Source organism: Sinohyriopsis cumingii, chromosome 10, assembly GCF_028554795.1.
Source record: "Sinohyriopsis cumingii isolate HCF-2022 chromosome 10, ASM2855479v2, whole genome shotgun sequence".
NCBI classification, from domain to species: domain Eukaryota; kingdom Metazoa; phylum Mollusca; class Bivalvia; order Unionida; family Unionidae; genus Sinohyriopsis; species Sinohyriopsis cumingii.
In genome coordinates, this window is record NC_142970.1 from 59,832,221 (window position 1) to 59,848,370 (window position 16,150).

The 16,150-nt window shown below is 35.9% G+C and overlaps 1 protein-coding gene across 1 annotated transcript in view; it reads right to left on the reverse strand.

Annotated features, from left to right (window-relative positions):
- Positions 1-16,150, reverse strand: part of LOC149790214 (uncharacterized) — an 80,907-nt gene that overhangs the window by 58,393 nt on the left and 6,364 nt on the right. Inside the window, exons 2-6 of the mRNA XM_089973422.1 lie at positions 15,282-15,336; positions 13,949-14,054; positions 11,301-11,483; positions 9,605-9,743; positions 8,933-9,053 (exon numbers count right to left, since the gene is read on the reverse strand). Coding sequence (XP_089829548.1) covers positions 8,933-9,053; positions 9,605-9,743; positions 11,301-11,483; positions 13,949-14,054; positions 15,282-15,336 — 604 coding nt within the window. The remainder of the gene's footprint in view (positions 1-8,932; positions 9,054-9,604; positions 9,744-11,300; positions 11,484-13,948; positions 14,055-15,281; positions 15,337-16,150) is intronic.

Genomic DNA, 16,150 nt, shown 5'->3' on the forward strand with positions numbered 1-16,150 from the left:
ATGGATTATTTTGTAACCAAAGTGTTTTAGATCCAGGGGATGTATCTGGATTGTTCATAATGTTGTCCATAATTGTCTGAAATGTATCCCATTGGCTTGATTATAATCAAAACGTTCCATGTTTGCATCTATGATGGAATATAACTGCTGCGTTTATGATTGGAGGTTTCATATCTCGTAAGGTAGAGCTAGACTTAATTCAAAACCAAAGTCTGTATAGCTTAAAATCACGCTGTAATCCCAATACCAAATTCTAAGTGAAAATCATACGGTAATCCTAATGTCTAAATCTAGCTGAAAATCATTCAGTAATCCCAATGTCTACATCTAGCTGAAAATTATACAGTAATCCCAATGTCTAAATCTAGCTTAAAATCATACAGTAATCCCAATGGCTAAATCTAGCTGAAAATCATACAATAATCCGTATGTCTTAATCTAACCAAAGAGATCAAATAGTAATCCTAATGTCTAAATCTAGCTGAAAATCATGCAAATTCTGTCTTAATCTAACCCAAGAGATCATACAGTAATCCCAATGTCTAAATCCAGCTGAAAATCATTGTCATCTTAATATCTAAATCCAGCTGAAAATCATACAACCATGTTAATATCTAAATCCAGCTGAAAATCATACAGTCATACAGTCATCTTAATATCTAAATCTAGCTGAAAATCATACATTAATCCTAATTTCTAAATATAGCCCAGGGGGTCAATCACACATATTATTTTCAAATTTCAGATTTAGCTCTAATTTGAGCGAGGAACTCAAATTTAGCTCGATTTGGAGTTTTTAGTTCAGAATTAGCTCTGCTTTAAGTTGGGAACTCAGATTTGCTCTATTTGGAGTTTTTCACACAATTTTATCTGAATACTGAGTTTGCAGTTCACATTTACCTTGATTTCGAGTTTGTTGATTGCGCAACACCTCGAAGTGTGTGACACTTAAACTGACTTTTAGAGTTGATTATTGAAAGACAACTATTAATACGACAAAATCTGAAAGACTGAAATTCATCGATAGTATGAGTATTGCTAAGTTTGGCAGTATGCATTATGAAGAAGCGAAAAATATACATTTTTACAATAGGATCAAAGTCTGAATTTCATTGTGCACTTAAGCTTACGAGTTTCAATATGGGTCCATATTTGTCCATATTTACCTCGACTTAGAGTCTGTATTTCTCCTGCTTTCGCATCAGAACCATAAAATCGTCAAAAATAAACGATTGCAAGACGACGCATTTTAGATCGAACAAAATAGACGGATGGCAAGGAGACACATTTCAGATCGATATAAACAGACGGCTGGTAAGGAGACACATTTCAGATCGATAGAAATAGACGATTGGTAAGGAGACACATTTAAGTTTTATAGAAATAGACGGATGGGAAGGAGACGCATTTTAGATAGATAGAAATAGACGGATGGTAAGGATACGTATTTCAGATTGATAGAAATAGACGGATGGTAAGGATACTCATTTCAGATCGATAGAAATAGACGGGTGGTAAGGAGACACATTTCAGATCGATAGCAATAGACGGATGGTAAGGAGACGCATTTAAGATATATAGAAATAGACGGATGGTAAGGAGACGCATTTCAGATAGATAGAAATAGACGGATGGTAAGGATTCGCATTTCAGATCGATAGAAATAGACGGATGGTAAGGAGACACATTTCAGATCGATAGATATAGACGAATGGTAAGGAGACACATTTCAGATCGAGAGAAATAGACTGACGGTAAAAGACGCATTTCAGATAGAAACAGACCAATGGTAATGAAATATATTTCAGATTGTCAGAAATAGACGGAAGGCGAGGTGACACATTTCTGATAGATATAAATAGACGGATGGTGAGGACACGCATTTTAGATCGTGAGAAATAGACGGATAGTGCGGAGAAGTTCATCAGGCAGATATATTGTTTGTACAACATTACGTCATTGACATTTCACGTAAACGGCGCACATACAAGTACGCAATGACGGTAGTCGACGTTTCAAGCGCTATCGACTAAACCAGCAACTTTAGTTTCATCCGCGTTTGAACTAATTTATTCACGTGGACCCAGGCCGGGCCGCACGGCGGCCTGTGGTTGCCACAATTGCTTCAAGTTGATCCTGGCAAAGAATTTCTCGGTGCAGTATCATCGCTGATGCTACAACGTCACGTTAACATCATACGTGGACATACCACAATACATCGCGATCAGGCTATCGGTGAACAATTTAATCGAACACTTGCTGTGCGATTGTTTGGACATCAATACGCCCAAGAATTACTGAGCAAGAACAGATCTCGTAAATAGGTTGCGAGACTACCTCACGTGAAAACCGCGTTAAACGACGAAGTCAAGCGTGAAATTGCTATCAATCCCATCGACACAATCTCGAAGAAACTCATCCCGCCCCGGCGTGACACAGTCGCGAGTCACTCACAGAATACAGTACTGGGCAGCAACGTGACAGTCAGATGTTTATACCAACCTGGTGAACTTGAGGGCGGTAAAACAAGAGCAACTGATCCCATCTGGAGTGTAACTACACAACAAAAATTCAGCGTGGTAAGATCTACTGGCAGGCCTGCAGTCTTCAATAGCTCCACAACGTGGATTCGTCCGTGAACAATTACAGGTAATTCCTGAAGATAGTCAATTACCACCAGGTTTGATTTGGCGTCGCAGATGCCCGTAGCTGAGCGACCGCTACGAAAGGTCACTAGCGTCCCTGAGTATATTACATTCTATACATGTCAGTGCGAAATTTTCGCGTGTGTGGCCGCGACTACTATCGATTCTGTTCACGGTAAAATGTTGTACGCCGTTCGGAAAATATTTCAGTAGCATTATTGTGTTAAAGCAGGCGCAGCGCTTATTTTGTCATTGTTTCAGCGTCATGATAAATTCAACATCATTATCAAGCTGGCGCTGTTTTTTGTTTGTCTTCTCGCGCATAACTAGCTAATTTTTTTCTTTATAGTGCAAATTATTCGCACGCCAGTGGTGGGCGATCCAGCCCCACTAACGGAGTCATTAGCGTCTTCCATGCCGTTAGAGTGTCGTAGACAATTCTCGACAGTTGATATATTTTTGTAACTCTTGATACTGCCAAATATACTTAATTTAACTATTCGATGCGATCACCGACAATCCAGATATCAGTATCTGAGATCGTTAGCCCCTGCGACGAATGAATTGTTATTGCAGGATGGCTGCGACTCTGTCGCTACTATAGCATGCTTAACAACGTCAACGATATCATTAAGAACGAGCTATTGTTGCGTATTAGTTCCTGGAATCATTACCAGAATATAATTGTCAACGGGTATCCGCTGGACCATAACACAGTGGAATCCAGCTGAGTCGGGAATCTTTCCTGTTGATGCTCAGATAATCTGCTGTTAAGTGTATTTAATTTATTTGTTTGTTTGTTATTTTAATTTGTTTTATTATTTTATAATTGTTACTGTAGTGCAACATTGTATGTTGGACTTGATCTTGTCCAAAATTGAGTTCATTTCTACTTGACCTGATTTACTTTTTTATTTTTTGTGTGTAATCAACTAATACATAGCTAAACTATTCTCTGTGTGTATGGGCTTAATATCAGGATCATTATTAATAGATGAACTAAATATCATTATTTGGATCTAAGTTTTGGAATTTCCTGAGTGTAATCCAAGGTTATGGTTTTAATTTTGTAAACAACAGGATCATTATTGAAGGTTATTTTCCATTCGGTAATGTTTTTAGGGTTTTTGTTGGAAAATGCTAATTGCGACCGAGGTCAAGTAGAGAACTATGTAATCTTGTGATTAATGAAGACTTGGTCATTCGGGCTTTAATTTGTAGCAGAATTAAGTTGCATGTTGTGTCCAGTATCTTTTATTATTTCGGGCTGGAATCTTTTTTGTTCAAATTCTTAATTCAAGTGATTATTTTCTGGAAATACAAAAGTGTTCTATTCCAATTCTTGGATAAAGACATTCATTGGAATTTATAGTGTATTCAAGCCTGGAATTATATTTCTGTGATCAACAAACGACTGTTGACACATCAACACTCTATAAGCTATAACAGATACAGCATCACCGTCAGTTTTGGGGTTTCTTCGGGACTTGTACAGAGTTTTATTCATAACTTTAAATTAGTATGTCTTGTGTTTGTAATTAATGGATTTTTTTTTTGGATTTAATTCGCAATACCGTTAGTTCTTTTTTTCTCATTTTCACTTTGTATTCGAGGGAAATAAATTATTTGCTAAATTTTACAACGCTTGTTGTCTTTCACTCTTTTCTGTTACTTATTTTAAAAGTACAAGACTCATAAGACTACGCAAAAGTGAATCACGGACGTTTTTTCCTGATATAACTATCAGATCATTAGAGCGCCATAAGTTCCAGAAATCCAACAAGGATATTTCTTGAACAGCACTACGCAGCATCTCACATTGAATCGTGTGCGACTGAAGTCTAATTATCTCTTTCAGCCGTCGTAATGATTCATCGCGCAATCGCTGGTCGTATAACATTTCCAGTGAAGTGGCGATTCTCCTGTAAACAGAGGAGGTTGTCCTTGATCTCCGCACATGATAATTGTCGTGTTTTCGTCGACAGCCAGTGAAGAAACATTTTTATAATATCTCTGGACACAGCGTATATTTCGTCCCAATGATAATTTTAGGAATATATTTTTCACCCATTCGCACAGGGGTCCACGCATCCCCACGCCATCGAAAGAAGCTGTGATACGTGCATGACCCCCGCTGTTTCATCTCACTGGCAAGCCGGTGAGTTGGCATTATTAGCACAATCATGTCCGAGTTTTTAAATAACTTTATCGCACCTGTTGTTGTACCAGAACCACCAGGACCATTAAGATAGACTGTGCAATGTCTTGTGATTGGATCATTCACTGACTGAGACGATGATGGTACTGATAATATATTGTTGCGGTTTAACATCAGCTGATTCTGAATAATTATATATTTTTTACGCTTTATTCTCCAAATACCCCAATGTGGATTATCACTGGCGTAGATAAATGGTTTCACAAGAATAATTTTGACCAACCTATATAAAATGAATCTGTGGTGACTCTAACAGCATCAGCTGAAAACCGGTTGATCATATATTGCAGGTTTAATGACGAATATGCGAGCATGGAAGATTTCAAATGAGTGAACTGCGGAGAATCACCATCGTAGTAGCTAATGAGTGTGCCAATATTTGTAACATCGCGTCAACTCGAACTTCTCCGGGACATCAATACATCTCATGTCGCCGTTTTCGCAATCACAAAATCTAGTTCTGCCGGATCCACAATTAATTTTGTACAGCGGTGTTTATTATCTGATGAAGCACACAATGCAAACGTACCGATAATCTTTCTGCACACATCTTTATCATCGTGCGGTAGCCAAACTTTTCTCGCCAGTTTCTACGAAATTATCGCTGATGTTGCGGTTAACGACGTGAGAATATTAACGTTCAACATATATCGTAATAGCAACTTTGGAGCCCAGCCACATTGATTTTTTGCACAACAGTCATTGAGATTTACACTGGTGATTTGGCGCGTTAAAAGGACAACCAAACTAGATGAGTACAACCGGATGAATATTTGCTGAAAACTCGAATGATTCAATCTCGGCAAATCCATTCAGATTGTTGTCGAAAGGCGATGCACCGTTTACTGAAACTCGGGTCATTTCATGTGTTGGATGATCGAATCGTTCAAAGTACGGTTGACATTCACCATATCCAAGAAAACTAGAGGGATAAAAAGCAACATTGTCAACTGAGATCAGATCGGCGGAGTTATTTTTTTCTATACCAAGGTTCGCCGTGTCCCAACTCGACAAATGAACGAGATATATCATCCAGAAATTCTTTTGAAGTTCGACGTCATGATTTTTTGATGTTGGTTTGCTATACGAGCCACAAGAGACGATATTGTAAAACAGTTTTTGAGTAATTCATCACTGACCCATCATATTTTACAGCAATCCGTTTCATCTCACTTTGGAGAGATTCCTTCCGCTAAGGTATAGCAGATGGTAGCACAGATGGTTGCACAAATTGATAAAATGTTGACACTCTGTAGCAGATGCATCTGCTGAAGATAAATCTGCGGCGTCAATGTGAAATAGCCAGACCGATACAGGCTCGCGTTTACTAATAGTATAGATTTCCTATTTTAAAAAAATATCGCCATCATAAAATCTAGTTGTTCTTTCTCGTGGAAACATTGTTACTGATTCAGTCCAGGTGTGACTGTTATGATCAGATATGGCTATTTGGGGCGCCTTTACTATAATATTTGCCAGAATGAAACAAAGTCTCCTTGTCTATTGTTTTTACCACGATCGCAAATTTTAGTTGCCGCTCCAATACGTAGACATCAACTATTTTACCTCCTGTTGATGAGAGAATCTTCCCACTCGTTTATTTTTTATTCGTGACTCTGTTAGTGTGTTTCCACGTCGTGCGTTTATAAAATGTTCTCTGACACGCTGAGGCACACAATTTTATAGTCAAGTTCTCGTCGGGACAAGAACATTACTATCAGGATCGATTAAACGGTACAGTCCGTAAAAAAAAAACAGCGGACAAAAAATGCGCATTAAAAAAATGTAATATGGTTTGTCTATTCCGGTAAACATACCTGGTTTAGAATTTTTGTCTACTGTGACAACATTAATATTTTTTGTCTCCGCGGTTCCTTAACAGGGTCTAGTTTAGCGGGAATAATCCAAGTTGGTCCATCCTGGCCACCATCATGTTGTACTATAAATCTTATTCTGATTATGTAATCGTTGTAATTTGCAAAAGTATTAGTAGTCATTACTGCACACTCGTCATTCACTGTACAGTAAATGAAAATACCATCGCAATATATCTCAAACGTTGCGCAAAACTAATTTTTGGCTATTTTAATAAATTCGTGTAACTGTGACTCAAATGGTGGACGTTTTTTTCTTATCGGTTAATCCATCGAAATCAAATCAAGTGATGTACTGTGATTCGAATCTCGGATAACCTCTTAATTTCCCTTACGGTGAACAATGATTTTATTCTCATTTCTTAAATTTTGTTGTGCATTTTTAGACCATGGAAAAGGTGCTTTTATACCAGTTAGTTTAAAGTATTGTTTTGCAACAGTCGAATTACTCACTGTTGTAGTATACGATATACTTTTTTTAATATGATATAACTTTCCTCTAATTAGAAAATATATATACTGGAATTACGCCAACGGCAACACACAACAAAATTCAGGTAGCTAAAGATCGGATCAGTAACTCCATGTGGAAAAACCCATCGCGGAGGTTATTGTAGTGTTCATATGACAAATATCAGACTTAGCAGAAACGGCCCGAAACCATGTTTAATATGTGGGGTGGGGATGATAGGAAAAACACAGTTGTGTGTCCCTTTTGGTGACGAAATATCACGCGTTGAAATGATGTTTTGAAATAATGAACGCTGATGATAATGTTAAAATAAAGGAAACACGAGATTACATCGAGAGCTATATTAAAAATAATAATGTTGTATTAGAGATAGTAAAACAATATAATGAATCAAGTTGAAAAGATAGGCCAATTTTGCGGCATGCAGGGGGGTCGGCCCGCCCCGCTGAATCACTCATTATTATTATTACAACATCGATTTGATTACAAAATCACTGGTCATTTGACATAAAAGATTTCAGTAATGTAACGTATTCCTTTCAACTGCAACAGATTGCCGGAATGGAACTCGACTCAAAATTTAGAAGTCCCTCTGTCATGTCTTTTACTGTGATAAAAGTAGCACAGCCTAACCTAAAATTATCTGTGACGCATTGACTTGCTAATATAAACACGCGACTCAGGCGAAATCAATACCAATTACGATTATACATTATTTGTGACCTAACATACTAAATTCTCTGTTTATAAGAGCGCTGATACTGTTAAAATTCTCTGTTTATAAGTATGTTTATGCTAAAACAATTATGTGTGATCACCGCTGGTATCGTTAATGTAATTTATTTCAGTTGTGTATTTATAGTAATGTAGTCTGAGCGTTGAGGACACAAAATCTTTCGAAAACCTGATCCAGGTGCAATTGCATGGGTCCCCCCTTTGAACACAAATAAGGGTGTTCATTTTATAGCACCCGAAGTTCAATTGTGTGTGTGTGTGCTTGATCACAAAATTAAAATTCAGCCTTGACAGCCCTATGAATATCTAAACTTTCGTTTCGCACTTAGCGATTCGCCAGGGTGTGTGTTCACGCACAATCGAAGGAAAAACAACAACAACAACAAAAACGATAATAATTACCCATGAAAGGTATTCAATACATATTCAACATCAATCACTTGGGCGTGGCAATCACCTTTTGCTATTTTCTTTTGCTCCAAGATTTCATAAAAGTCTCAGATTTACATTTGGTAACTAAGAAATCAGCATTGCTAAAATCAGTATTTTTAAAATGCCTGGATTGTAAAATGTGGTCGGGGGGGGGGGGGGTCCACCTCAAGATCGAAGCCACTTGGGGGGTGGGGTGTGCCCACACCCCTTCTGCTGCTGCAAGCGATACTTTTAGGAGTACGTGTCTCAGCTGGCTACAGTCATTCGTAATTACTGACGTCATGCTTGGAATAAACCAATTATTCGAGCATTTGATCACATATGAAGAAGTGATATCATCGATAATTCACCCCTAGTACTTCCTGTGAGGAGAAGAAGGATATTTATTCCCAGATTTCGAGCTTTTATATGAAATTGCAGATACTGTCGAATTCAACCGAATGTTTTCGTCTGCTATCAAAAGAGCTATGACATATATGGCAAAGATCATGATTTTAGGCAAAATCATTACTCAGAGTATATGTATATATTTTATTGTTTAAAAGAAAATACTTACATATTTGGCATTTTGCCAAGTAACTCGTTTATTGTCCCATTAAATGCATCTTTTTGTTGAGTGGTAAGTGTCTTGCTCGGGTCGGTCACCAGTCCGAAGTTACTTGAATCTGTCCAAGTACCTAGCGTGAGAGATTTTTTCTATTTATTTTGTGGTGTGGAAATAAAACGCGATAGATGGATGGATGGATTGCTGGACAGGCAGGCAGACAGACAGACAGACAGATAGATAGATAGATAGATAGATAGATAGATAGATAGATAGATAGATTTAAACCTGGCTGATTTAATATCATTTTCAGATGAACAGGTTGGAAATAAGAATGATAAAATATCAAACAGAACAAGGACTTCAATAAAACGGTTCTAAGTTTTTCAAGAAACATCAAAACTACTGACCCCAATCACAGTAGGAACAATTTGTATTTGTTTATTTGCAAACCTAGTGACCTAATTACTCATGCGTAACTTACAACCTCAGTGACCTAATTATTCATGTGTAGCCGACACCTACTCTTGATCTGATTTTTCACTAAGGCGTCTAATTTTCAACATGCATGTTTAATGATAGGTTTTCTTAGGTACGCAAATAAAGGAAACAAAGAGGGATACATACAGACTAAATAAAGAGAATGCATACAGAATAATTTGGGGAAAAAAATTTCTGACCAACCATATCTGCCTATAAAGCCAGCCTGAACAGTTGTTATGACATCTGGATACTTATTTAAAACGGCTGCCAATTGGTCGATATGACTCAGTATGCGATCCAAACTTGGTTCTGTCACATCACTATCCTGTCTATTCGATTTCTGTGAAATAATAATAATAATAATAATAATAATAATAATAATAATAATAATAATAATAATAGTAATAATAATACCGGTAATAATGTTTTCATAGTAATAAGAACTTTGCAAAATTATTTCATATGACTTTTTCCTGCCATGTGTAATTTGCATTCTGTATGAAATACACAATACTGAAATTATCCTTTCTAATTAAACATATTTCATAGTGATGCTATTGAGTGGATGTTGTTTGGTTGCATGCTTTTTAACGAAAGTTTGAAAAAATTCATGATAACGGCACTAATAAATTCATAATAACGACACTAACAAATTCATGATAACGTTAATGATAAAGGCACTAATACATTCATGATAACGGCACTAATGCGTTCATGATAACGGCAATAATACATTCATGATAATGGCACTAATACATTCATGATAACGTTCATGATAACGGCACTAATAAATTCATGATAACGGCACTAATAACATATTGTTGGCCCTTTCATGCTGAGGAAATGGAAGATGAGCGTTTTTCTCAGGGACACAAAGGCATCCTACTCAGGCTGGTCTGTAGTGGATACCGAACCCGCGATCCTTGGATTGTAAGTCCGACGCTCTACCAAGTAAGCTACTGATGCTCCTTCGTGTACATATGGTCAGAGGATAACAAGAAGAGTGTCGGTAATGTCAGAGGATAACAAGAAGAGTGTCGGTTTTGTCAGAGGATAACAAGAAGAGTGTCGTTATTGTCAGAGTCGGTATTGTCAGAGGATAACAAGAAGTGTGACGGTAATGTCAGAGGCTAACAAGAAGAGTGTCTGTATTGTCAGAGGATAACAAGAAGAGTGTCGGTATTGTCAGAGGATAACAAGAAGAGTGTCGGTATTGACAGAGGATAACAAGAATAGTTTAGGTATTGTCAGAGGATAACAAGAATAGTGTCAGTATTGTCAGCGGATAACAAGAAGAGTGTCGGTATTGTCAGAGGATAACAAGAAGTGTGTCGGTATTGTCATTATATACACATAGTTAATGACATTTTGAAAGCGCAACAAATGAAAGATGCAAAGTCTGAACCTGTTTGAAAGAAAATATTTCTTCTTCTTTGTCTCTAAACTAATTCCATTAAAATGAAAACTATATGATAAACAGAATCGCAGATGTGTAATGATTTAATATGCTCAACTTGTTTCATAAATTCAATATTAAATCATTAAGGACCATTTGAGATCCACTATATACCCAGTTATTACATACAGGAGAAAAAATAATGCAAGTGGAAAAGTTAGGTATATTCTGCTCTTGTAAATGATATTTATTTATTTATTTATTTTTCTTTATTTATTTTATTACTGATGGCTCGCTTCAACTTATTCATATCTGGTCACACAACTGTAATGATCCTTGTATTTGTTTTAACTGACACTAATATTCTGTTTGCAAGAAGTCGTTTATTATTTTAGTTTAATGTGTAGTTGATGATTAAAATTATGTTTTATTTTCCCAGCATGTTTGTTTAACTTTATTAATGTATGTAGGTATCACTTACTGAATTCTACAAATGCTTACATGCGTGTAGGAAAATCGAATGATCAGATTCCATCCAGCTCGCCTAGCAACAGCTAAATCTTGGTCAATTTTGTCCAGCACGTCGGGGGAAATGTCAGAACCGTTTCGGTTAGTGTCCAAAATGTATTCCCGCAAAAGCAGGGTTGTCCCATTCCTGTTTCTCATGCAGTCCAGGCCTTCCGTCTGAAGAAAAGTTGGGTTGGATTTAATTATTTTACAGTAACTTGGATAATTATCAGTTGACTTATATTATTTTCGAAACCATTTGATACAAATAAACAAAGACATCATCCAGCAATCAAAAAACAGATTAGGTCTCACTGGATAGTTTCGTATTTTGACACCTCCCATAAGTTTGTTACGGTAGAAGGCATGAACCTAGTTATCACAATCCTAGCATTTATAAATTCACACCTAAGGTAAATCTGTAATGTGGTTTACATTTATTTTGAGTTAGGCTTGGAAAAGGGTTGGCGTGTTGGTGACTGCCTGTCACAGTTAGACGAGCATTGGAGATCAAATGCGTAACTTGGGCTGCAAATGAGCAGCCGACTTGGCTTATGTATTTACGTATGTCTGCTACAGAGGTAAATATCTAAAAATCTAGATGGTTCAGGGGTGATGAAAAGTATGCTCATTTGTTATAGTACTAGTGAACTTTATTCATGCATTAGGCACATACTGATTCTTTTAGCTGCCTTGTCACAGGAAAATATTCAAAATAGCTATTTCCTGTCAAAAATGAATGTTAAAAAGAGGGGTTAGTGGTAGTGTTTGTTCTGTATAAAAGCCACCTGTTGCATAAGAAATTAACCTTAATACCTCAGTCAAAATCTTGCAAGCACCCTTTGAACAAAAATCATTAGTTAGTTTTTATTTGTATCTTTAATGTAATATTATTATCATTTTTCTGCAATAGGTCATCGTCGGATGAAAATATGCCAAAAACAACTGTCCAGTGAGACCTTAAATGACCGATATTCCTCTTCTAGATATCCCCAGAGCACCCCCGCATTACTTATATAACTATATAGTAAGCTTATAATCTGTGCATATAATTGTATAATTTAAAAACAAAAAATAAGTGTGACCTTGTAAAAACAATCAATTTCATTTTCTACTTGATCAGAATCGTTGATTCTAATTTATTCTGGAAACAACTAATACGTAGCCAATATTTTCTCTATGAGCATGGGTTCAACATTATGTTCATTATTAATAGAAGTAAACATTTATTTGGGTCTGGGTACAGATTATTGGAATTCCACTACAATTTATCTGGCCTACCTGATGTATTCCACGTTCTATATTATAATTTTAGTAACAGACCTTCTAATTATAGCTATGACTGTATTTTGTAACCATTGGTAACCTTTTTGAATATTATTTTCTATTAGACAATAGATTTAGAAAATGTAAATGGTGACCAGAGGTCAAGTAGAGGACCATATAATCTTGTTTTCTATAAATAATTGTTAGATCTTATCAGAATCAGTTCTATTATTCTTGTGTCCAGTAATTCACTGGGGTGATATTTCTTTTATTCAAATTACTTATTCACTGGAAAGACAAAATTGTCATCAAAAATGGCATTCTTGGAAATAGAGCCTGAGTTTATTATGCAATTTCAAATTAGATCGAAATTTTGTGATTCAACAAAAGAATGTTGGCACATCACCACTACACGGGCCACCACGGGCACATCAACACTTCCAGCGTTGGGTGTTTAATTTGGATTGCCACTAAAGTTTATTCAAAACTTTACTCAGTACGACTTGTTTCTGTAATTCTAGGATTATTTGGTATTTAATTCACAAAATCATACGTTTTCTATCTACATTTTTCGCTTTGTATTTTTGGAAATGACTTGTTTGTTGAATTAGTATCATTAGATCTTTATAAAAGGAACAAAGTAACAGAAAACAACAAAAATTAGAAATAGTCAAGATAATGGTATACATAGGAAGGGTTGTCACCTCTCTAACCTATCCGTTTTATTCGCGTAACTTGTCTTGCCAAATAAAATCCAACCGGAGTGGTTTTACATGAAATCTAGTTTAATTCATTAACTCCTGGCGCCGCGTTTACGTGGCAGGAGGTAGTAGCCTACTGCCGAGCCCTGTAGCGTCAAGGTCATGTATGATACACTAAAGAGGGTGGTATTATAGAAGGTAGACAGATGTAGCTTTACAATGATACCAAATAATCTTGACGTTTTAGTTGCACTGTGCAATACAGAGAGAAAAACCTAATAATTGTTTGGCCCCGGGGTTTTTTCCACCTAAAATTCGCCCGTGATCGGAATCCGATTTTAGACGTTTTGGCCTCAGATCTAAGGCAGACCGGTCTGAACTGCACACAGCAGGTGAACCTTTTCAAAATGTAGGATAAGGTGGGCATTTGGAATAAAGAATGGTCTCGATACGAAAATGATGGGTCCGTTAAGCAAAACAAAACAAAAAAAGAAAAAAACTCCAACTTTTACCCTTCTGCTCATGCGCGAGCAAAATAACCAATGGAAGTTGATGTTTCTAACACAACTAAGCATTAGGCTAATGTAATATCTGTTGAAGTCGATGTATTAGGATATATTCAAACATATCCTCCAATACGTGTTTCCTACTCGATACTGGATATTGTTGCTATACCGTAAGGGGCATGAAAACAGACGTCAGTGTTGACATTTTGTGGTAAAATCCACGGTCTGGATTGATCCAATTAACATGGCTTGGTTGATATGTGTAGCCCTGGTAACTGAAATACATAATATACTGAGGTTAAGCATGGGGACAGTAATTAGGTGCACAGGGGTTACGTTATATGAGTCAAAATTTGCATAGAGATTACGTTATATGAGTCACAATTTGCATAGAGATTACGTTATATGAGTCACAATTTGCATAGAGATTACGTTATATGAGTTACAATTTGCATAGAGATTACGTTATATGAGTTACAATTTGCATAGAGATTACGTTATATGATTTAATATTTACACATAGTTTTAATTACATAATTTACTACATACACAGAGATTACCTTCTACGATTTACAATTTGCATACAGATTACGATATAATTATTTACAATTTTCAAACAGATTAGTTATATGATTTACGATTTGCATAGAGATTACTTTACATGATTTAATATTTGCACATAGATTTTATTATATGATTACGATGCATAGAGATTACCTTATATGATTTACAATTTGTGTAGAATACGTTCTATGACTTACGATTTGTATAGACTAAGTTCTATAATTTACGATTTGCATAGACTACATTCTATGAGTTACGATTTGTATAGACTAAGTTCTGTGACTTACGATTTGCATAGACTACGTTCTATGATTTACGATTTGCATAGACTACGTTCTATGATTTACGATTTGCATAGACTATGTTCTATGATTTACGATTTGCATAGACTACATTCTATGAGTTAGGATTTGCATAGACTAAGTTCTGTGACTTACGATTTGCATAGACTACGTTCTGTGATTTACGATTTGCATAGACTAAGTTCTATGATTTACGATTTGCATAGACTACGTTCAATGAGTTACGATTTGCATAGACTCGTTCTATGATTTACGATTTGCATAAACTCAGTTCTGTGATATACGATTTGTGCATAGACTATGTTCTATGATTTACGATTTGCATAGACTACGTTCTATGATTTACGATTTGCATAGACTACGTTCTATGAGTAACGATTTGCATAGACTACTTTCTATGATTTATGATTTGTGCATAGACTACGTTCTATGATTTACGATTTGCATAGACTACGTTCTATGATTTACGATTTGCATTGACTACGTTATTTGATATTCGAGTGCCTAAGAAGATGCTATTAAAACGGAACGTCAGCGAACATGTTAGTCTCTTGAATTTAAACCGCTTACCCGAAGCACAGACAGTTTTAAAAAAAGCGTTGCTATACGACGATGAAATTATATGAAAGAACTTACTCCTGTTTATAATTGTCTATTGACAGATGCATGCAGGTGTCAGCTACATCCGTTGCTGTGGTAATAAACAGTTTAGAATTATATTTGCATACATACATATATATATATATATATATATATATATATATATATATATATATATATATATATATATATGCGAAGTATATGCATATAGTGATAGGTTGATAGTGTGACAGATTGAAAAGCTTATGATTCAGATTAAAAAGTACATATTTACCTACTTACGTACGTAGATACCTATGTATTAGTAGATACATGTACATGTAGTTAAATAGATATGTAGATGTCATGAATTTGTATCATGCCACATGTGTTCCACGTGATATCCGTGTATTAAACATGTCTATCATAGTTTGGCGTCTCTGGCATGCAGGTGCATAATACATACATACATACATACATACATACATACAAACATACATACATACATACATACAAGTAGTAGGGCCGCTATGAAAACACGAGTATGTTCTTCCATGGTCTCTTAGTGTTGTTTTTTTTTCTGTATAATACGAGTCCGCAGAGAATAAGAGAACATACGAATTATTTATTTTAGACTGCATCTTCCATTCACCTAAATTAAAATATAACATAATTTTAAACATAAAATATCATATGTTCTGTACAAAGATACAGATGTTGCATTGTACAAAGAAACAGACTTACTAATGAGTGTCTTATATACCAAGTGTCTTATGTACAAAGTGTCTTATGTACAAAGATACAGATGTATTAATGAGTGTCAGGCCTTGTTAAGAACAAGCATATGTCCGATATTTAAAATATTCTTTATCATTGATTTCTTCCGTCGGAGGATGATAATGTTGCCATGAGCACACATCAGAAGG